Genomic DNA, 24257 nt, shown 5'->3' with positions numbered 1-24257 from the left:
GTGCTGAGTGTCTGAGCCCGGGATTCGATCTCCAGGTCATCCCAACACTGGAGCCGGTGATCTTACTCACTGTGCTACCTGGCCGCCCCTTGATATGTTAATCTATGCCTAGTTTCTGCCATACTATTTTCCATTTTCCCCAACACTTTTTGTCAAATAGTGATTTCTTATTCCAGAAACTGGAGTCTTTGGGTTTATCAAACAGTAGGTTTTTATAGTCATTTACTGCTGTCTTGTATACCTTATCTGTTCCTCTGACCCATCACTCTGTTTCTTAGGCATTACAAAGTAGTTTTCATAATTTCTGCTTTAATAATATAGTTTTAGATCTCGTATGGCTAGTCCGTCTTCCTTTGCATTTTTTTCATTAATCCCCTGATATTCTTGACCTTCTGTTCTTCCAGATGAATTTTATCATTGTTTTTCTAGCTCTATAAAATAATTTCTTGAGAGTTTGATTGGTATGGCACTGAATAAATAAATTAAGTTAGATAGAATTGTCATTTTTATTATATTATCTCAGTGTACCCATGAGCAATTAATATTTTTCCAATTGTTTAGATCTGACTTTATTTATGTGAAAAGTGTTTTTGTGTTCATGTAATTCCTGGGTTTGTCTCATCAGGTAACTCCCAGATATTTTATATAATCTACAGTTATTTAAATGGAAATTTTCTTTCTGTCTCTTGCTGAATTTTTTTGTAATATATAGAAATGCTGATGATTTATGTGAGTTTATTTTATATCTTGCAACTTTGCTGAAGTTGTTTGTTTCAAGTACTTTTAAAGTTGATTCTTCAGAATTCTGTCAGTATACCATCATATGATCTGCATAGAGTGATAATTTTGTTTTCTCATTGCCTATTCTAATTCCTTCAATTTCTTTTTCTTCTCTTATTGCTAAAGCTAAAATTTCTAGTATAATGCTGAATAACAGTTGTGATAATGGACATCCTCATTTCATCCCTGATTATATTGGGAAGGCTTCTAGCTTATCCCCATTACAGATAATACTTGCTAATGGTTTTAGATAAGTATTACTTATCATTTTAAGGAAAGCTCCATTTATTTCTCTGCTCTCTAGTCTTTTCAGTAGTTATGGGTTCTGTATTTTTTTTCAAAGGCCTTTTCTGAATCTTTTGAGATAATCATATGCTTTCTGTTGGCTTTGTTGTTGATATGGTCAATTTTGCTGATAGTTTTGCTAACATTGAACCAGCCCTGCATTCCTGGTATAAATCCCACCTGTTCATAATGTATTATCCTGGTGATAAATTGCCATAATCTCTTTGTTAATATTTTATTTGAAATTTTTGCATTGATGTTCTTTAGGGAAATTGGTTTATAATTTTCTTTTTCTCTTTTAGCTTTTCCTGGTTTAGGGATTAGCACCATAATTGTGTCATAAAAGGAATTTGGTAGGATTATGTGGTATTGGAATTAATCTTTCATTGTTTGGTAGAATTCATTTGTGAATCCATCTGATCCTGGGGATTTTTTTCTTTGGGAGTTAATTGATAGCTTGTTTAGTTTCATTTTCTAAAATGCATATTTAAAATGAAGTATTTAATTTCCTCTTCTCTTAATTTGGGTAATTTATATTTTTGTAAATATTCATTCATTTCACTTATATTATCAGATTTATTGGCATATAATTGCTCAAAATAGTACCTAGCAATTGTCTTAATTTCCTCTTCATTGGTGATAAATTCACCCTTTTCATTTTTTATATTAATAATTTGGTTTTCTTTTTTTTCAAATCAAATTAGTCAGAGGTTTATCTATTTTACTTTATTTTTTCATAAAACCAGCCCTTAGTTTTATTAATTAAAGTTTTTTTTACTTTTAATTTTATTAATTTCTCCTCCTTTGATTTTCAGAATTTCCAAGTTGGTGTTTAATTGGTGATCTTTCATTTGTTCATTTTCTCTGTTAGCTTTTTTAGTTACATGCCCAGTTCATTGATCTTCTCATTATTTTATTCATGTAAGCATTTAGATATATAAAATTTCCCACAAGTGCTATTTTGGCTGCATCCCATAAGTTTTGGTATGTTGTCTCATTGTCATTCTCTTTGATGGAATTTCTATGATTTGTTGTTCGATCCACTCATTCTTTAGGATTAAATTAGTTTCCAAATTAATTTTTAATCTATCTTTCAATGGTCCTTTATTACATGTAGTTTTTATTGCATCATGATCTGAAAAGAATGCATTTAACATTTCTGCCTTTCTGCATTTGAATGTGGGGTTTTTATGCCCTATTACATGGTAGGTTTTTGTGTAGGTGCCGTGTACCACTGAGAAAAAGGTTTGTTCCTTTCAGTCCCCATTTAGTTTTCTCCAGAGGTCTGTCATATCTAACTTTTCTAAAGTTCTGTTAATCTCTTTAACAGGAGATTACTTTGTAGTTAGATTTATCTAGTTCTAAGAGGGGCAGATTGAAGTTCTTAGCTAGTATAGTTTTACTGTCTGTTTCCTCCTGCAACTTATTTAACTTCTTTAACTATTTTAGAAAATTTGGGTGCTATACCATTTCTTGCATATGCTTAGTATTTTTTTAAATTTTAATTTGTTGCTTTTTGGAGGGCAATTGGGGTTAAGTGACTTGCCCAAGGTCATATGGCTAGTTTTTGTGTTAAGTGTCTGAGGCTGGATTTGAACTCAGGTCCCCCTGACTCCAGAGCCAGTGCTCTATTCACTGCATCAGCTAGCTGCCCCTGATATGTTTAGTATTGATATTACTTCATTGTTTATGATACTGTGTGGGATACAGAGACCCTAACCCAAATTGACTACTCGGAGAACTCTCAAAGTGAAGGTAGAAAGATTTATTAGAATCTCTTGAGAAGCAGGCAGTCCAGTCTGTGGGACAGCACCCAGAGAGAGGAGGCCAATGTATAGAAGCCAAAGCTGGGTTAAATAAGCAAGGGTTACACACCCCTCCCAAACATTAACCTAATTATTACTAATGCGGCTCTAATCTTGTTAGATAACATACATAATACATGAGGTCCACTACGCAAGTACAGTAGCAACCTCAGAATACTGTACCCCCTTCAGTCTAACCTAGATACATCCTTATCTGGGCATGGGTGCCCCAAGGCCACTGCCTGTTCCCTGATTGGTCAAATCCACCTGCTGCTGTCAGCTCCTTGCGTTCTACATTGTTTCATTTTAGTATTATCTAGGAGTTCTCTGGGAACTCAACTCCCTTCCAAGGCTACTGCCTCAACTCCCCTAAGGACTGGGAACTCAACTTCCTCCCAAGGCTACTGCCTGTTACTTTTTACCATAGTCTTGTTCAGCAATTCTTGCAGTTCTGTAGAAACTTAACCCTTTGTTACCTTTCACATTACCATTCCTTTCCCCAAACTCCCCAATCTAGAAACATCTCTAATTTGATCTTAGTAGTTAATCCAATCAATTGTATTAATACGCAATAGCTCTTACATTACCTTGAAATATACAATGACTTACATATATATGGGGAAACAATACTGAACTTAGTTACAAAATACAAGGAAGTAATAAGAATGTATATGTGATATTCAGAATGGGGAAACTTCACTGTAAGTCATTCCACACAATACCTTTAAGCAAGATGTAGTTGCCTTCCTTGTTTCTTTTAGATCCCTTTTTGTTTTTTCTTTGTCTAAGATCATGATTGTTTCCCTCTTTTTTTTTTCTTCAACTGAAGCATAATCCGCTCCATCCTTTTAACTTTACTCCGTGTGTGTCTCTGCTTCAGATGTGTTTCTTGTAAACAGCATGTTGGAGGATTCTTTTTTAATCCCCTCTGCTCTGCTATCTGCTTTTGTTTTGTTGGAGAGTCCATTCTATTCACATTCATAGTTACGATCACTGTGTGTTTCCCTCCATCTTATTTTTTCCTTCTTTATACTTTTCTCTCTCTCTCACCTTATCCTGCCTCACCAGTGTTTTACTTATGATCACTGTCTGCTTCATTCTGCCCTCCTTTCTGTCAGCCCCCACCCCCCTTTCTTTTTTACTTCCCCTCATACTTCCTCCCCATAGGGTAAGATACATTTCTATACCTGAGTTTGTATGTTATTCCCACTTTGAGCCAAATCTGATGAGCGTAAGATTCAAAACAAGGCTTGTCCCCCTCCCATCTTTCCCTTTCCTGTAATAGGCCTTTTATAACTCTTCATGTGATATAATTTTGCTCTTTTTGTGGGTTCTGTTGCTCCAGAATTCATTTTAAGAGACTTGATTTAATGCTGTTTCGGAGGAAAACTGAGGAGAACTTGGTCAGCTTCCTTGCTTTTCTCTGCCTTCTTGGCTCTACCTCATACTTGGGTAGATCTTTAGACAAAAGGCACTCAGTTGTAATCTGAAAGTTTTCTTTTTCTTTAAAAAAAATTTTTTTAAAGCAATTGGGGTTAAGTAACTTGCTCAAGATTACACGGCCAGTTATTTCTCGGTGTGGTGCTAAGTATCTGAGCCTGGATTTGATCCCAGGTCATCCCGACTCTGGGGCCGATGCTATTACTCACTGAGCCACCTGGCCTCCCCTCTTTTTAAAATTTTTAAGTAACCATCAAACTGTGTTGGAAGAACTGGAAAGAGTTGTATGCAGGCAGTTGGGAAAACAGAATCTATAGCAAACTCTTTGAGTTACTGTCATTCTCAGATTATGGCACAACAATAATATAGGATAACCCTATTTCATGTACTAGTTATTTTCCTTCAGAGTTCTTTGTGAAGCAGATATTTGCAGAATGAATCTTATTTTCCTGTTGACTTCCATTATATTTTTATTCTCTATTTGTAATAAATTCACAGAAAAAACCCTGATATTTACATAATTATAGTTAGTTAAAAATTTTAGCTATGTTGAGGACTGTGCTGCAAGTTAGTTTAACTTTTAAAAATTTTTTGCAAGATGATTGCTGATATGGAATGTAACCTAGTTCTTATTATGAACATTAAATATGATCTTAGTAATATAAAATGGTATTCTTAAATGCTTTGGAGCAGGAGTGTGTGTATATGTAACTTTCTGTGTAGGAGTTGCTACGAAACTATTAAAATAAAAGAAAAATGAAAGAAGTCTGAGAATTAGCAAAACAAAGTTAGAGTATTAGACATTAATTTCATATATGTGGTTTTGTAATGATGATGGCAGATTTGTGACAAAGTTGTTCAGTGACCACAGTGGAATAGTGTATGGCCTAGGATTTGGGGGACCAGGAAGTATGCCAAATCATATCAGTCTTGGATATTTTTGCGATGCATTTTGCATTTACGTCCAAAGACAATAAGAAACATTTCATGAGTTATCTGGTCATCTTATTCATAGTATTCATGATAAGTGTTTGTAAAAAGTTCCCCATGAAAATAAATGCAACTTATGCGTCATCATCAATTGCCAAGTATGAAGAGGTAGAAGAATTCTTTAAGGAATTTAATAAGGTCCACCAAATTAAATCACCACATATTCTCATATGTGGTAGGTAATTTTACAGCAAAGGTGGTAAAAAATGAGAATTGTCAAAAATATATGGAAAAGTGTAATTAATGAAAAAGGAATGAGAAGTCAGTGACTACTGACTAATGCCTTTGTATCATGAACGCTTCATGAAAAGATTTAACATGGCAAGCAACAAATAACATTGTGGGGAAAAAAACAGATTACATTTTAAACAGATAGTAAAAGACTTGTTATTTATTTGGGAGATATCCCTGAATCAGCTCATTCTGTTTAATGAGACCTTTGAATTGTCAGGGCAAAGATCAGAATTAATACAACACAAGAAGAAACATCAGCTACTAAATGATATATTTACTTCTATCTTTATGCAAACCTTCTATGTACAAATTAAGGGCATTGGCATCCAAGATGAAAGTATTAATAAGAAACATAGGCTTTTTGCAAGTGATGTTCAATCACATGATACATCTTTACCATTTTACCTTGAGGGTGATATTCCCAGGGAGTCCTTTTGCCTGCCACTGTCACTATGGATAACTCCTTGTAAGAATTTAGATACTTTGAACTTTCCTAATGCTTGGTTTGTGGATGATTCTGCCTGTTGCAGGCTTAGTGTTTCATTCTGTTCTCTGCCAAGCCCAACTCAGACTCTGAGGGATGGGAAACCTTTGTTCTTCTCACAGTGAACTATTACTTTGAGTCATTGAGAGCCTAGACAGTTGATGGCTCATCCACGTGGCATAGATTCATTTCACAGAACTTTGTGGATGCACATTTGGATGTGCCATATTAGGGCTCATCCTCAAGCCTGTTCTTTTGAGTGAAATAATGCTGTAGACAGACTCTTCCCTTATGTCTGCCTCTTCATCATATCTTTGATCAAGGAACCCATCTTGACTTTAGCATTGTACAGGATATTCTCCTCAACATCATGTCATCCTTTTTTTTTTTTCCTCAGTGGTTTGGGCAAATCACCCCTGAATGCCAAGGAAAGCTTGGCAGTTGAGTTGGGAATAGCAGACACTGACCATGTGTGTGAAGAAGAGGAGTTGGACTGGGGCAGGTTTGTTGCCTAATTAATCCTTTTGCCTGGTCCACGGGTAAAAGTAAAAGGATGGTCAGTGGGACCTGGAGAAATTTGACTGTAATTATAGTCTGTTTGAGAGGATGTGATTTCATTCATCTAGGAAGCAGATGTCCCTGAGTGGAAAGTAGCAATCTGGTAAATGGAGAATACCAAATGGGTAGTGGAATGACAAAAGGGGAGAAAATATATTCGACCAAGGGACATGATGCAGAGAAAAAGATTATAAGCTCTTAGATTCTGCTTCCAGATACTGTTTTTTGCAGAGATTTTGGGACAGATATCTTTTTAAAAAAAATTTTTTTTTAAAGCAATCGGGGCTAAGTAACTTGCTCAAGGTTACACGGCCAGTTATTTCTGGGTGTGGTGCTGAGTATCTGAGCCCGGATTTGATCCAGGTCATCCCCATACTGGAGCCAGTGCTCTTACTCGCTGAGCCACCTGGCCACCCCTAAGCACTTGGGGTTAAGTAACTTGCTCAAGGTTACACGGCCAGGTGTTTCTGGGTGGGTGCTAAGTGTCTCAGCCTGGGATTCCATCTCCAGGTCATCCCAACACTGGAGCCGGTGCTCTTACTCGCTGTGCTACCTGGCCGCCCTGACAGATATCTTTTGAGCTCTTTTGGTCCTGGTGGCTGATTTTCTGCTCCTGGTTATTGATTCCTTGGTTCTGTCTTCAGTGGCTTCTTGCTCCATTGTGATCTTCTGATAAAGTTATGATTTACCCACAGCTAATTCTGACTTTGTGGGGTAGTTGTGGTTTTGGTTTTTTTTCCCTTTATTGAGAATGTGCCTTATAGACTATTCTCCTTGGGTGTTGTATTTGGTAGTACTTAGTTCTAAGGTCTGGATTATTTATTCTTAGATTTAAAGTATGGTTTCTGTCCTGGGATGACCAAGACAGATCAAGACCAAGGGGAAATATGGCACAGGAATTATTTGTTTTGCCCAGGCCTTGGACTCAAAGGGATTGATTATACTACCTGGTGTTAGTGATCTTAAGACCCAGTGTAACCCTTCAGTCATAGAGACATAGAATGGGAGTAGTTAGGCTAAATACTTTTTTTTGGAAAATCTTTATATAATAAACTACTGTCAAGAAGGATCACTCTTTGGATTTTATGACCTGTTTATTCCCATATGGGTGGTTATTATAGATCTGGGTGTGTTCCTATTCAGCAGGGATCTTCAGAACTATGCATATGTATGTATATATATATTCATTTTTCTCCTCATGTGCATTCTTGTATTCAGTAGAAGGATTCAAAATACTCTTTTGCCTCCTTGATTCACTTTATACAGATCATGAACTTTGATTTGGGGCCACTGTGTACCTGCTTAAGACAGTAAATCCTGTTGGTTATTGAATCAGTTTTGGTTATTATTTGCTTTTTACATTAAAAAAAAAGTTTTTAGAGGGGGGGAAGGCTGGGCAATTAAGAGGTTAAGTGACTTGCCCACGGTTACATGGCTAGTTTTTATGTTAAGTGTCTGAGGCCGAATTTGAACTCAGGTCCTCCTGACTCCAGGGCTGGTGCTCTATTCACTGCACCACCTAGCCACCCCTGGTTATTATTTGGATTTGATCCAAATCAGTATTTGAATTTAGAAAAAGAGTAGTGTGGTACGATGGAAAGAGTGCCAAAGGACCTGGGTTTGGATCTTGGCTTTGCTGCTTGGTACTTGTGTGATTTTAGGGCATGCCATGTAAACTTTCTGAATCTCAGTTTTCTCCTCTGTAAAATTAGGGGGCAAAATAGATGACCTTTTAGGTCCCTTCCAACTTGATATCTCTTATCCTATGAGTTCCTCAAAAACCTTAAACTTTGTTGTTATATATTTGCTGGGTTAGTAGTTTATGTGTTCAGTATTTGACATTGGGAAAATAATTTTTTTTCTTGTTACTACAAATTACATTTTGGAAAAATAGATATTAATGAATTTTGGAAGTTTAACAATATTCTTTTTCACTGATAGTATACAAGATTTAAAGTGTTCTGTTGAATGATGTGGAAAAATGACTTTAATGTAGAATACAACAGAGACATTTAAAAAACCTGTGATTTTGTAGGTCTAGGTCTGTTGATGCAGATTCCTACTCTATACTTTCGTGGGAAATGGTAGTGCTTAGTTCCTATGTCTTAGGAATGTATCATCTTGTGGCTAGCCTGGTGATGAACCTCTTCAAACTTAGCTACGTTTGCCCATTTTGCTGGACTGATCCCTCATTGCTAGGAAGTGTTTAAAAAACTCTTAATTATAGAGCCACTGCCTTAATTTTGCTGTTTGTCATACCTTATTTATAATGACATTATGGTACCATACATATTGCTTTTATAGTAAATTATTTTAAGGCTGTTAGAATTAAGCACGCATAGAAATGCTCATAAATTTAGAAGAATATTTAATGCTGAGAACATTTAAAAAATCACATTGTTTCAGTTTTTATACTATCTATGAAGTTATATGTATCTCTATACTTGAAGGTTAATTAAGAGTTGCTTTGCTCTCACTTTTTCATTAATTCTTACCCTTATAAACACATTTAATCTCTATACAGTGCGACTTTTTCAGGGTAAAGAGTATTTGAAAGACTGTGCTTAACTGAGAAAATAGTATATAAGCTGTACTTCCTCCTGCTTTTCCTTGAATCTCTTTAAATATATCAATGGTTTCTAATTGTTGGAGAGTTTAATATAGCACATGATGATACAGGAAGAGCTTATGGCTAAGAGAGATTGGTTGTTCTAGAAGGTTAGTTAATTGGATTATTTAGCTCCAACAAGAACAAAAGATCTCTAGCTGGAAGATAGACAGGTATGTGTGAGTGTGTGTGAGTATGTGTGCAGCTTTATTTTTTTGTTTCAGGGCTCTATGGAGTCAAACTTTATGCTACTTTTAAGACTTCATTCTTTTTTTTACTTAGTGTTCCCAGTATGTGCAGTGTGTTGCTGGATGTCTTCAGCTGATGCTCCGTGTTAATGAATATCGCTTTGCATGGGTAGAAGCGGATGGGGTCAACTGGTGAGTATCTCTTTGTTTGTGAAAAAAAGTGATATTTTAAGCACGTAAAGCAATTTTTGCAAGTGATTTTCAGGGAAATAGATCCAGTTAAAATTCTAGAATGTTGGTTTCATTTTCATGCCTTTTTCAGTTCTCCAATTTTGTTATTTATCTTCTATGCAGTTTAGCCTTGTGTTTGGAGCTAGAGATATAAAAGATGAAGAGCCAACATTACCCACTCAGCTATAATACAGGTTAGGCAATGAATACCAACCAAAGTGAAGGTCATACAAAGTTCTGTGGGAAACTGAGGAAGGAGAACTCCCTTTCAGGGGGAGAATTATGAGAAGGTTATATGAGATAGAATCTGGGTGGTTTTAGTAGAATGCAAGCTCAATATGAATCAGCAGTGTGACATTACAGCATCCAGAGATCATGATGTCATAGTCTGCTTTGAAAGAAGCATAATGTGTATTCTGTTCTGCCTCATTCTGGAATACTATGTTCACTTATGGGGAGCATATTTTTTGAAAGACACAGACAAGCAAGACTTCGTCCAGAAGAGGGCACTTAACGTCAAGATGAACCAAATGAGATCGAGGTGTTTAGCCTGGAAGGGGGAACTGTGCAGAAGAGAACCTGACAGTTGTCTTCAAATCCTTAAGCACGTGTTAAGTATCTCTTAATTGCCAAGCAGTGTGTTAGGTGCTAGAGATACCAAGGTTTTGTTATTTTATAAGATGAATTAGACTGGTTCTGTTTGACCTCAGAGGGGACAGAATTAGGAGAGCTGAGCAGAAGTTGCCGGGAGGCAGATTTAGACATGATATAAAGAAAAACTCAACATTTAGAATGTTTGTGAAGTGAATGAGTTGTTATGGGAGGCAATAGTTTCTCCATAGTCTGTAGGGTCATAGATTTATTAGAGCTTGAAGAGAGACCCGTAGAACCTCTCTTGTCAAACTGGAGGAAATTGAGGCACAGATTAAGTTAAATGGCTTACACCAGGCTACAAAGTCTGAGGAGGAGTTTGTAGAGTTCTTCATAGGTCTTTGAAAGCAACATCTTTTGCCTCTGAGGTCCCCTCTAGCTGCTGAAACTTGACAGAAGGGAAGGATTTAAAAAAGCAGAGGTGGGAAGTGGGGCATAATGGCATAGAGGCAGAATTAGAATGGAGGGTGAGCAGCAGTCCATTTTGACTGGAATGCAGAATGGGTGGAGCTTCATGTAAGGTGAACTAATAGGCTGGAATGGAAAACTAGAACCAGGTTGACTAGAGTTTTGAATGTCAGATGTTTAAGGAGTTTTTATTGTTGTTTGTCCGTTTTCGTTACTCTTTTGGGTAGGTACTTGGTAACCATTGAAGGTTTTGAGAAGGGGAAAGGAAGATATGATTACAAAATATATGATGGTGTAAGTATGAGCTGAAGTGAGAGTAAAGATAGGAAGATTGGTTAATAGGGAAAGAAATCCTGAAATAAGGTGGTAGAAGCAAAGAATTGGCAACAGATTAAATATGTAGAAAAAAATGTAGAAACAATAGAAATTGGCATGTGACTGAAAGTAGAGGATGAGGGAGATGGAAATGTTGACTGTTTCAAGCTTGAGTGATTGGAAAAATGGCAGTAAACTTAAAATGGGGGGAGGGGACAGGTTTTTGTGAGAAGATGAGTTTTTAACATGAGGCTTGAAATGTAGTAGGACATGTTTAATTGGTAGTCAGAAATTCAGAACTGAAACTTGGGAAGTAATTGGGTGATAGATATTGGTCAGTCATTTAAGCGAAGCTGTGAAAGTTGGTGAGATAACATCTTTATGAGGAATAGACAGCTAAGTGTGACTGTAATTCTCTATGGAGTCAGCAGTCTATGTTGAGATGCTCATATAAGTTTTAGGGAGAGTACACTTGAAAGCAGTGAGGGAGCTAATATTCAGGATAGAATTTTGTAACCTTGTGACTGCCCCTGTTTCTGGACTGAGTCTAGGGAGGGAACATAATTTGAGGCTGGAACTCAAACTGACCTTCAGTGAGTGGGCTCTTAACTGCTTAATCTTTATTGCTGATGAGGAGGGGAAAACTGTGAATGTAATTCTTGAAGATTTGTTTTATTATGTCATACTTTAATATGGTTTTCCTTTGTTTTATAGCTTGCCATAATTTTTCAAATATATGTTTATTTTTTTAGTATAATGGGAGTTTTGAGTAACAAATGTGGCTTCCAACTCCAATATCAAATGATTTTCTCAATTTGGCTACTGGCATTTAGTCCTCAAATGTGTGAACATCTTCGTCGATATAACATTATTCCTGTTCTGTCTGATATCCTTCAAGAATCTGTTAAAGAAAAAGTAACTAGAATCATTCTTGCAGCATTCCGGGTAAGTCTTTTGATTGTGGTAACATTGTGATATTATTGAATCTTAGAGTTGGAAGGGACCCCAGGGACTGATTTAGTTCAATCTATACCTTATGCAACATACCTCTTAAATGGTCAGGAAGCATTTTGTTGGAGACTTCTGACTGGTGATAGAGAATCATCACCTCTCAGAGGCAGCCTGTTCTACTTTTGTATAAATTTAATTGTAATGAAAGAAGAGGATGGAAGAAAATAAAAATATACAGATCATATTCCTTACCATATGATTCCTATTTTCTTAACCCCAGTGCTTGATTTCGTATTTGATGTGTTGAAAGTTCTTTTTAGGGAAAGAAAGCAAAACATAGCAATCTGTAGTCTGAAGCAACTTTTTAAAAAAGTCCATCTTAACTCTTTCTTTTGGAGATGCTGAAATATTCATGTTAAGCCATTTATCTAAGAATCCACTTTAGATTCATAGTTTTCTCTGTCCATATTTTTTTGAGGAAGTGAAAGGGCAACCATTTTCTTTTTAACTAAGGTAGAATGAATGATACTGCTTTTTACTTTACTTCCTTTAATTCCTTTATGGATACTAGTTTTGTTTATTTTATTGAAAATAGTTTTAATATTTTAAGAATTAAAGGTGGTTATAGTATGCCACAAAATTATTTGTGACCCGTTTTTAAAAGAGAAAATTTAGGTACTAGAAAGAGCATTGGAATCAGGGATCTGAGTTTTATTCTGCTTCTTTTAGTGAACCATCTCACAAAATCATTTAACCCATCCTTGTTTTTCTCATGTGTATGGTTGGGAGAAGAGTTCATAAAGCTATTGAAGAATAGAAAAGGTTTAAGTACTCTGAGCTTCTAGGAGTGAGAAGTCAGACAAATACAAAGAAGTATTAGGTGATGGCTACAGAATTGTACTGCCCAAGCCCTTTCATGATGAGCATCATCAGACTAGAAAATTTGAGTTTCTCGAAAAGTAAATCTTACCTCTTTGCAGTTTTTTTCTGTACTTTTTTTTAAAAGCTAAGATTATTCTCATGCCCTTGTCTTAGAAGATAGTTATGTAGTATAAAGAGATTCAAAGATGTCTAAAATTGGATATGCCAGGCAAGAGAAATGTTAAATCTCTTGTTTGAATCATAGCTTTAAACATGAGTCAGTTTTTGTTTGACTCTGTCTTGACAGGTCCGCTATAAAGTATGCTTTCTGAAATGGCATGGTTTGTACAACAGGCTCATGGTCTTTCTTTCATCTATAATAAGTTGAAAGAACCATTCTCTACCTTGGGGAAATATCAATACCCTTCATTAATGGTGAAGAGAATAAGGGACACAGCTTTCTCCTCATTTCAGTCTTTCCACATATTAAACTATGACTGATGCTCTTGTAGGATCCTGTTAGGTTAATGTTGTGGCTAGTTAAGAATTTTACCTCTGCTTTGTTTATCTCATAATCTTGACATTTCACTTGTAATAATTTTAATATGTCTAACAGTTTTAAAATAGTTAAATTATGCTAAAATTAATTAAACTGTAACCTTGGCATTTAAAGTGAACCATATTGTTTTTGTGACATTTATAAACAGATCTAAACATGGATTCAAGATTATTTATGTGGCTACACTCAATATACTGGAAGGCAATATATTTTTAACCAGAAAGGACATGGGCCTGGAAATCAGGAAATTTTGCATTTTGGACCCAAGTTGGCCATTAACTTCTTGTACAACTTTGAGAATGTCATTTAACTGCTCTGGTCTTCTTTCTCTGTCTGTGAAAAGGAGATAACTTAATGATCTCTGAGGTTTATCGTATCTCTAACATTTTATTAATTATATAATTTTTATTTTAGTGAAAGTTGTTTAAGTCAATAGATCTGTAGTGCCAATGCAATGTTTACAGCACCGACTGTGACTATAAATATTCCCACATGGTGCTTGATCACAAAATATAGCACACTTTCCATATAAAAGACAGAAGCAAAATATTCAGACACCAGAAGACCAAATCCCAAAACCAGTAAGCTGATTTCATCACAATAGCAAAGAAGTTAATAAGCCATAACAACACAGAGGCACAGCATCGTTTAACCTTCCCACAAACTAATATAAGATCAATATCTACTTACAAACCTGACTTAACTCCTTGCCTGAGCATCCTTTCACTCCCACAGTCTCTCTGGCTCTGACTCCTAGATTCCTGTGGGTTCTGCTCCACCCTTCAGCAAACTCCTCCCACCACAGGCTCCACTTGATTACATTCAGCCAATTAGGGGGCAGAGTTTATTTTCAAACTAGGGAAGATCTTCAAATTCCCATTACCATTACAAGATCTTAAGTATCTTCTGCTAAATAGGGGATGATATCTCATATGCCCCGAGACAGAAAGAACCCCCTTTTTTGCCTTCCTTCTGCTCTGAATATCTTTGGGAATGTATAATTCTTATATATAGGATAAAGCTTTGATGTTGAACAGTACTGGATTGTTATCCAGCTAGAGAACATGCACTAGGATAAAATAGGTACATTTAATTTTGTCATTCTTGATGCCCTTCTACCTTTTTTTTTTCTTTGCTTTTTGGAGGGCAATTGGGGTTAAGTGACTTGCCCAAAGTCACACAGCTAGTAAGTGTGCCAAGTGTCTGAGGCTGGATTTGAACTCAGGTCCTCCTAACTCCAGGGCCAATGCTTTATTCACTGCGCCACCTAGCCAGCCTCCATTCTAACTTTTTAAAAAAGACCCAGGAGGGAGCATGATTGAGACTATTTTACTCTTGTATCTTGTAACACATCCTGAATGTTTAGGAAAACCTTAATGCTTTTTAAAGAATTTAGTGAGCCTGCTAATTTGCTGTGAGTTGAACAAGTTAATTAGCTGTTGACTTTCTAAAAATTGGCTGGACACATTCTTTTATATTGGGAAATGTCAGTTATTCTTAGCATCACTAGGTCTCTGTAAATTTTCCAACACTTGAATTAGATTTAGATTGATTAGTCAATCTTTAGCACCCCAAATAAATTAGAATGTTTGTAAGATATAACAGATTCTGTTGTTTAAGGCCTTATATCTACTATAATTCTTCATTTGATTTTCTTCAGTATTAGTAAGCTCATGAACTTAAAATGGCAAATAAATGAGTAAGTTATTAAATATTCATTGTGTGCCAGATGCTTTTCTAAAAACTGGGGATAAAAATACAAGTGAAAGAAAGGATAGACCCTGCTCTCAAGAATCCTAAATTCTAGTGGTGGGACACAACACAAAAAGGAAGCTGAAAAGCCAGGATGGGGAGTGGTGGCAGAGTTCGGAGAATGAAAGACATTTAGGGTGGACCCTTCTTCAAAATGGAGGTTCCAGCAGTGGGAGAAGGCAGCTGAGGCATGGTGGTAAAGTCTGGATAATGAAATTTCTTGATAGTGGTTTTTGTTAGCTGCCTTTGCTATTGATGATTGTAGCTTACTGTAATAATTGATTCTGTGACTTGGTTAAAACCAGCATTGGTATAGAGCAGACTTGCACAACCTGCAACCAGCCAAATTGAAAAAATGAAAAAAACCAGCCCTTGAAAAATGTAGAGGAAAATATCCTGAAATCCTTTGACAGGCCGCAGGTTGTGCAGGTTTGGTGGATTCTGTCGTGATGATCTATCAGCAAACATTTATTAAACATCTTTACTTTGCCTACTACTGTGCTAGATACTTAGGGAAGAGCGCTGGAGCTAACTATTTTGTATTTTCTTAGAGATAAAATAAAAATGTGAAATAACTAACATAAGGCAGTATATAACTTAAAATAAAGTGCTAAGTTTTATTTCCACAGACTTGTTGAAATTTTGCCCATTCTTAAAGAACTAGCTTAAATATCTTACTTTATGAAACCTTTTTCGATCTCTCACAATCAAAAATTATTTTCTCTTTCTTAGACATTTATAACTACCTTTCTGTACCTTTCTTAAGTGCTCATCATACGCTTTTCTGCGTTATAATTATGTGTGGGTCATAGCCTTTATTAGAATTCAAGTTCCATAAAAATAAGGGCTATCTTAATATATGTTCATATCTTCCCAGTACAATCCCTTGTGCATGGGTGGCATTTAGTAGTTATTTCATGAAGTTGAGGAAGGTTTGCAACTCTTTGGGTCGATCTTTCTGTGAGACATTTATGGGAGGACATGGATAAGAATTACACACATACAACAAGAATGTATGGATTGATTATGAACTATACTCTTGAGAAAGATCTTGGATCCATTAAAATGTAGAAAAGTTAGCATATGAATCAGTTATTTGATATCCTTTTGATTATCTTTTTAGGCATAATAATGCCTTCCATGATTTAAAAAAATTGGTATCTTTCCCTCCGGATATCTTAAATATCAGTCCTTTTGAAACTTTCAAAATTATATTATATTTAACATGGAATTTTTCTTTATTTACTTGGTCCATTCCTTTTTTTTTTTTTTTTTGGTGCTTTTTGGAGGGCAATTGGGGTTAAGTGACTTGCCAAAGTTCATACGGCTAGTTTTTGTGTTAAGTATCTGAGGCCACATTTGAACTCAGGTCCTCCTGACTCCATACTTGGTCCATTTCAACTGTTATTCCTGACTTAATTTTCTTAAGTGTCATTTTCACTCCTTCTCCTTGGGTACTGCTCTGTTGATATTCTACCAAAACTTGGACTTGACTCCTGGATCCCTGGACTCTTTTTTAAAAGGTGAACTTTTGCCTTAACTTGTCCAGAACCAGGCTGCCATGACATATATTAGCATTTGGCATATCATAGCTCAAGGTCCAAGAGGAATTACATTTCAGAGTCATGTAACATCTAGCTCCAGCCCGAAGGGATTAAGATGACAAGGCTCTGTGTCTAATCCAAACAAACTACCTATGTATACACACACACACACACACGTACGTGCACATATACACATAAAATAGAAATCTTTTGAGGAAAACCCTAGCTGGAAGTATAGCTGGAAGAGGGAGGAAAAGCTTCATACTGAAAGGGTTAGAGCTTAATTTTGAAGTAAACAAGGGATCTAAGAAGTGAGAAGGGAAGAAATCACCTTCCCATTCTGGGCTTCAGTTTCCTCATTTGTATTTTTGTTTTTTGGAGGGGGGAAGGTAGGACAATTGGGGGTTAAGTGACTTGCCCAAGGTCACATAGCTAGTAAGTTAAGTATCTGAGGCCACATTTGAACTCAGGTCCTCCTGACTCCAGGGCCAGTGCTCTATTCACTTCGCCATCTAGCTGCCTCTATTTCCTCATTTGTAAAAGAAAAAAAAGGGAGGGGGGAGGAGAAATTGGTTTAGACCAGGGGTGGGCAACCTGTGTTCACAAGGCCACATGTGGCCCTCTTATGGAAGGGATTTGTTCTCTGAAGTTTGGATTCAGTCTAAGAGCCACACTTTAGAACCCAGAGGGTCACATACAACCTTGAGGCCACAGGTTCCCCACCCCTTGTCTAGATTATCTGTAAGGCCCCTTCCAATTAGAATATTCTGTGATTTTATGCTTCAGTTTCCCTAGGATTCTTGGGATCATAGTTTACCTGGGGCTTCTGTCAGCAGTTACAAATGGATGATTTTAGACACATAGCAGGTTGAAATTAATTTTTTTCCAATTTGTTAGAGATTTTCGCATTTGCTACCAAAGGAATCCCAGTCTGACAGAAATCATGTGATGGGAAACATTTTTTTTTTAAATGTCTTTGGGATTAAACACCCAGATTAGAATCTCAACTCTGCTCTTTACCAGCTATGTGACTTTGGGCAAAGGAGGTTGGACTAGATTCTCTCTAGGTTGTCTTCTAGCTCAAAATTCTTTGACATTTGTAATACTCAGTTAAGATATGAGTAGTTCTTTCCTTTTGGACATTGTTCAATGTTCACCACACCCAGGGATCTCTTGACTGCCTTCTTGGAGAAAAAGTATCCACATTATGGAGGCATGAGACTTTTGAGTAATCTGTAAGCTTCTTTGATTTATTTTTTACTCTTTTTCCTGAAGTAATTTATTTAATTTCTTTTGCCTTCCTTGGTTTCTATATTTGTTTACCTTGCATTTCTCTTGTTTGGGTCATTTGCAAAGAAAATAACCTTCTCACTTGTGTTTTTCTTTGTGAGCATGCTTCAGATGCCTCTTACTGAACCTCCATCTTTTTTCATTGATGTTTATGCTTAGGTTTTTAGGTTATATATCACCTTGGCTTACACATTGAATTCCTTTATTCTTTGGAACAAATTATTCTATTCCCATCTGAAGTTTCTGCTGGTTGCAGAAGAGTTTTGTATTATTCAAATATATTTTCCTTTTTTGATTTCTTACTCCAGAACCATATATTCTACAATCCGTGCCTCCTTGCACATTAAAGTCAAAGTACATACTGACTTGCTTTGGAGCATCTTGGTAAAAGCTATTTATAGAATATCTCCAATTTTTTTTCTGTCATAGATAGTGACACTTGATTTATAGTTATTATTGTGGTCCATTTATTTAGGCCTATCATGAGGTCTGCAAGGCAGGATGACCAAGTGTCTTATGAAATCGTGGCTATTGGGGATTAGCAATTTAGTACATAGCTGGGTTATCCTTTGAGCTCAGAGGACATTGGTCTATCAATAGAACTATACTCTAGGGCTTTGCAGCTTGATAGAAGTTGCCATACCTTGTTATAATCTTTGAGAACCCAGGGTTACTACCTTTCCAGTGCTACAGCATTTCTTAGTAACTGCTAGACCTAGTTAACTAAGTCAAATTCCTTTTTCTTTTTTCTTATTTACCAGTTAGCTATTCTTTGAACCATTGTTTACCCAGTAACTATGCTAGAGAATGCTGACAGCATTGTATAGTGGAAAGAAGGGTGAATTTGAAGTCAGAAAGACCTGGTTTTTAAGTCCTGTCTATGAGATTTATTAAATGTGTGTCTGTGAGAAAGGTACTTACCCTTCAAAAGTCTTAGTTTCTTTCTTTGGAAAAAAAATAATACCTTCCTTACAGGATTATTTTGAGACTTAAATCAGATGGTGTTTGTGAAGTGCTTTGCAATCTTTTGAGTATTGTGCACTTATCACTAATTTATTTTTAGATAATTCCTTTTAATCCTCAGTGTTCATATTTTCAATCATTTGTACTGTTAGCTTTTTCAGTGTTTATATTTAATCATAGTAAAAAAGCTGTGGCATTATCAAATCAATTTGTATTAATTTTAGAATTCCTATAAAAGGAAAATAGGAACATAGTTTCTAACTGCTGAAGTAGAGACAGTCTTAATTTAAGATAGAAATTATTCATTGTTCTTTCAGTCTTATTAAAAATAATTCTCTTCAGTCAGAAAATCTGTCACTCGTATGTTAAAAGAAAACCAGAAAACTTAACCTTTTCACATTTCCTTCATCTTTTTTTGTATCTATCTTATATGTTCCTAGTTATTAGCCTATTTTAAAAGTAGGTAAATGCATGGTTATTTGTATTTTTATTAATCCTTCAGTGGAAATTTACTATGTGCAAGGCAAAGAAAAGGAAAAAAAGACTAGTCCTTGTGTGTGTGTGTGTGTGTGTGTGTGTGTGTGTGTGTGTGTGTGTGTGTGTGTGTGTGTAGAACAATCACATGTACATAGGTGTAGTATAAGGAAAATTGGCAGAGTAGAGAACTAAAAATTGAGGGATTTGGGTATTGTTTCATGGAGGAGGTGGCTCTAAGCTGGATTCCATTTCCACTTTGCTCTTTGATTCTAAGAGAACTGGGAAGTTTTCATTTAGGATTTCCTGAAGCATAATGTCTAGCCTTTATTTTGGTCATAGCTTTCAGGTAGTCTAATAATTCTTAAATTTTTTTTTTCTCCTCCAACTATTTTTTAGGTCAGTTATTTTTGCTATGAGATGACTCAGCTTTTCTTACATTTTTCAGAAGTCTTTTGACTTTGTTTTAATTTATTTTTTCTTACGGAGTCATTGACTTCTTTTTGATCCATTTTATTTTCAGGGAGTTTCTTACTTTGGCAGGCATTTGTGCCTCTAAACTGTTCATTCCCTTCCCAGTTCTTTCCATAATTAATTTCTTTTCCAGTTTTTTCCTCTACCATTCTGTTATCATTTATAAAAATATTCTTTAACTCTTCACTCTTGTTTTATGTCTTCCAAGAATTCAGAATGAATTTGTGCCCAAGCTAAGTTTTTCATTGAGGCTTTGCTTGTGGATGTTTTGGGGTCATTCTTTTCTTCTGGGTTTTGAGTATAGGTCTTGAGCATCCCTCTCACCATAATAGCATTTTGTCATGAGACTTTAAAAAATACTGTTTATTCTTTATTATTTTTTGACTTTGAACTTGACATTAGGGCTAGGTTCTGAGCACTTCTTGAGGAAAGGTCTGAGCTGGTCTTGTTGCTTTCATGAGGGTTTTGTGTTGTGTTATTCCAGGTTTTCAGGGACAGTCAAGGCTGGAGACCAAGAAGCTTTCAGTGCTTCCAGCATGGTTTGATATAATACTGATCACTGACCACTGTTTTGAGCTTTGAAAGTTTCTAGCTTGGAACTGATTCTGAGCAAGAGTCTTCTTGAACTCAGCCACTGTTAGTCAGCTGGCAAGCTCTGATGGTTCAGAAAGACAAGTACAAGTTTCCTTTGTGTCTGGGATTCCTGCCTAGGCTATTCCTGTGCATGCTTCAGATTGGAATGGAAGCTGGAACTGAACCCTGTTGCACTTCTAGGGGCTGAGCCACATACCTATTGCTTCTGAACTTCCTTCTTGCTCAGTATACAGCCAAGAACTTGTGACTGCTTCTTACCTCAGAATGTCATGCCTGGGATTAGGTCCCTTCCTCCATCTTAAATCAGTGACGCAGAACTGGGCGACAAAGTTCCCACACTCTGTTGTGCTCCAGTACAGATCTGGAATGTCCTCTTGTTCTGGTGCACAATGTCTTCTTTGCCTTGGAGTGATTTGTACTGTGTGCTCTGGGCCATACCCCATGCTGTCAAGATCAAAAGACATCTCTGTCTGTCCCCCTTTCCAGACATGGGTTGGAAAAATGATTCGCTGTAACTTTTTCCTAGATTTCCTAGTCAAAATTTGGTCTATTGACTTTTCTAGGTCATTTTGGAGGAGCTTTAGAGGTAGGGGAGCTTTGCTTTTCCATCTTGACTCCATCTCAGCTTCACCCTTCCCTATAGGATTATGTTCATCTTTGTAAGGTAATTAGGTATTCTTAGTTATAAGCCCCTACCTTTTGCCTTTTGGAATATTGTATTCCAAGATCTCCTCTGAAGTCCTGTGTCATCCTTATTGGCTTCTTAGGACTTGAATTGCTTGAAGTTTGTAGTATTTTTTTTTTTTTAATGTGGAAGCTCTAGATTTTGATTTTTTTATTTTGGGGTTCCTTTCAGTGGATTCTTTCTACCTTTGTCCTGAGGTTGTAAAAGATCTTTTACAGTTTTTGTGATGTTTTGATGTGGACATCTGGACTCCTGAATCTTACTTAAAAATCATTGTTTTGGGGGAAATCTAATGATTCTTAAGTATCTTGACCTATTTTTCATGGCACTTATTTTTGAATTAAGATTTTATCTTTTGATTTTATTCTAGTATTTCTTGGCTCATGGAGTCATTGATTTCTGTTTGGTCTTTTTTTGTTTGTTTTTTGTTTTCAGGGTTTCTGTTATTTGGTGAGGTTTACTATTTTTATATTTATATTCTGTGCTATTCATTCTTGTGATCCTTTTTTCCAGAGCTTTATTTCATTAAAAAAAATCTTGCTTAATTTAATTTAGGAATTCACGTAGTCTTTGTGGAAAAGCCTTTTTTTCCCTTTGAGTTGTAACTTGCAGTGATTGAATTGCTCTCTTCTATGTTGAATATATTTAGACATTTCTAGAATTATGATAATTCTTCATAGTGGTCACTATCTTAATTTACTCATCTTGCCAGCTTTGGTTCTTGAGCTAGGGTTTTGTGCCACAGATGGGCTCCACTTCCCAATGTGCTTTTAGATAGGTTATTGGCCATTATTATTAGTCAACAGCTGGGTTACTTGGATTTCTGACTTCGACAACCCAGGGTTCATATCCCAGGGTTAACATTTCCTGTTCATCCCTCTAGCTACTTGAGGTTTATAGTGCTAGATATCAAGGCCCTTTATATTATCTCAGGACAGTATAGTAGGGACCCTGGAGCTCCTGGACCTAGATTGTTGCCCCAATCAGATTGCTCACCAGCACTCCCAGTTTATTCCAAAGGACCATGCTTTGGGTTTGCAGTCGTCTTAGGGTTTTTTCTGAAGATCCCTCTCCTCTTCCTTTACTAAATACAGAGTCTTTAATACCAAATACATGTCTTTAATTCCACTTGTCATGTTGTGAGGTTGATGATTTATTTGCTTTTATTGACTTTGATTGTGGCTCCCTGACCTATTGCCCATAGGCTTTTTGGGTTACTTTTTGTCCATTTTTGTGATAGGCATAAATCACTGTAATTTTTTATTGGATCTCTTGATCGTTGTTCTCTTCTCTGGGTATTTGTGATATTGCATCATGTTTCGTTACATATACCTTCTCTAATTTCTTTTCCTCTTTTTTCCTGCTTATCCCTCTCTATAGTTATTTCCTCCTTAATACTTACTCCAGATACAAACCTTTTCTTTTTTATAGATAAAAATTTAGTGTTTCTTTGTTAATATGGAGTACTGAAAAGTGTCAAGTTTGACCTTAGAAGACTTTGGATTGAGGCCTAGCTCTGACACTAGGATAATTATTTTCCCTGAATCTCTGGCTCATATGTTGTTAAATGGAGATCTGTTAAATAAACCTGTTAACTGTTTGTAATACTTAGCTTATACAGTTCTTCAAAGCATTTTACAAACTGATGTGCTATATAAATGTTAAATACAATTATTTGTCTGAAGAAAGTCCTAGTCTGATGCTTCATTATGATTTGAAGGCCAGTGGAGTATGAGGTCTACCCTGCCAGTGATAACTGTTTTAGGACTTCTGTAGCTAAGTAAGGAGGAGAGAGATGCTCATTACCATTTAGCTTGGTCAGTAAGGTGGTGGGTTCTTTGGTTGTGACAGCTTGATGAAACAAAAAATACAAAATGGTCATCATTTTGTACAATCTACTCTATTTTATGAGATGGGGAAGAGTCTGCTAAAAAAAACTTTAAAAAATCACAATTTTTGATAATTTGTAAACATTAATTTAATTGTCACATGATAAAGATTGGTGATATCAGCACTTGATGATGGGGCTATCTTTTTACCTTCTTAAAGAATTTTAAGTGCAAAGACAAATAGCCATTTCAACAAAATTTTAGGCTCTGCTTTAACCTTTTGGCATATACTGGGGATGTGAAATATCTGATGTTAACTGCCCAGATGTCTTAATTTCATCTGGCCTTTTGGGCAGGTACCAAGAGTTCACAAAACCAGTGAGGCATACAGTTGTAAATCTTTGCCATAGCTTTTAAAGTCCTGAGTAGCAGTATCCCCCAAAGCGTACAACATAGGCTCTTTATATAAAATCTGTCCTGCATAGAAATCTCCATTCTATCTTTTCTCCCTCTTTTTTCTATTTGATTCAACCAAATTTTTTTTTCCTTTGCATTCATTGGTAAAGCTTTTAAATTTTATTTATTGATTTAAAAAACAAATGATTTGATCACTGAATTTTTTCTAAACAAAGTTGTTTTCTTATATGGCCTTTGTTAGATTTTTTTTTTCATCTTGGGTTACTGGCTTTTGTTTAGAAAGAGAGGTTACACATTCTGTATAGATATACAACATTAACTTTATTGCAGAAATTTTGACTTTTCAAGACATTGGTAAGGACCAGCAGAGCTTTGTATTTGCTATTGGTCATTTAGTTAAAATTTTGGGAAGTATTTTGAGGAGTCATTTCACTTGAATCAGTGATCAAATAGTATATAATCAGGTGTTAAATTATAGTATGTGAGTACTATCAAATGAATGCTATAGCAGGCCTTTGAAAAATTATTAGGTTGTCTGGAGAGAAATTTTAGATGAAAGGTACCACATATAAATATGGAAGTGAAACTGCCTATGGTTCTGTCAGGGTATAGTGAGAGATAACAATTGAACCATTATTTGAAGAGTCTTGAATACCAAGTGTAGTAAGTTGGCCATGATGCTATGGACCCATGTGCTAGGGAGTCATTTAAGGGTTTTGAACAGGGGAGTGACATAATGAAAAAAAATTCAAGAAGGTAAGTGTGGTGGCAGTGGGCAGGATGGATCAGTGATGTCAGTTCAAGGATTATTTTAAATAATCTAGTTGTGAAACGATAAGGACCCTGGATTAGAATGGTGGAAAAGAACCTAGGAGAGTCTCCTTTAG

The 24257-nt window shown here is 36.1% G+C and overlaps 1 protein-coding gene across 3 annotated transcripts in view; it reads left to right on the top strand.

The window, feature by feature from the left end:
* Positions 1 to 24257, top strand: part of ATP6V1H (ATPase H+ transporting V1 subunit H) — a 114968-nt gene that overhangs the window by 25444 nt on the left and 65267 nt on the right. For all 3 annotated transcript variants that reach the window (XM_069099941.1, XM_069099939.1, XM_069099940.1), the window contains 2 exons: positions 9467 to 9564; positions 11730 to 11922. In XM_069099941.1, the coding sequence (XP_068956042.1) occupies positions 9467 to 9564; positions 11730 to 11922 (291 nt within the window). The remainder of the gene's footprint in view (positions 1 to 9466; positions 9565 to 11729; positions 11923 to 24257) is intronic.

Source organism: Petaurus breviceps, unplaced genomic scaffold (genome assembly GCF_028583685.1).
Source record: "Petaurus breviceps papuanus isolate PSGF00001 unplaced genomic scaffold, PetGlider_PUasm1.0 38, whole genome shotgun sequence".
In the NCBI taxonomy this organism is placed as follows: Eukaryota; Metazoa; Chordata; class Mammalia; order Diprotodontia; family Petauridae; genus Petaurus; species Petaurus breviceps.
This window is presented reverse-complemented; position numbering and strand designations above follow the sequence as displayed.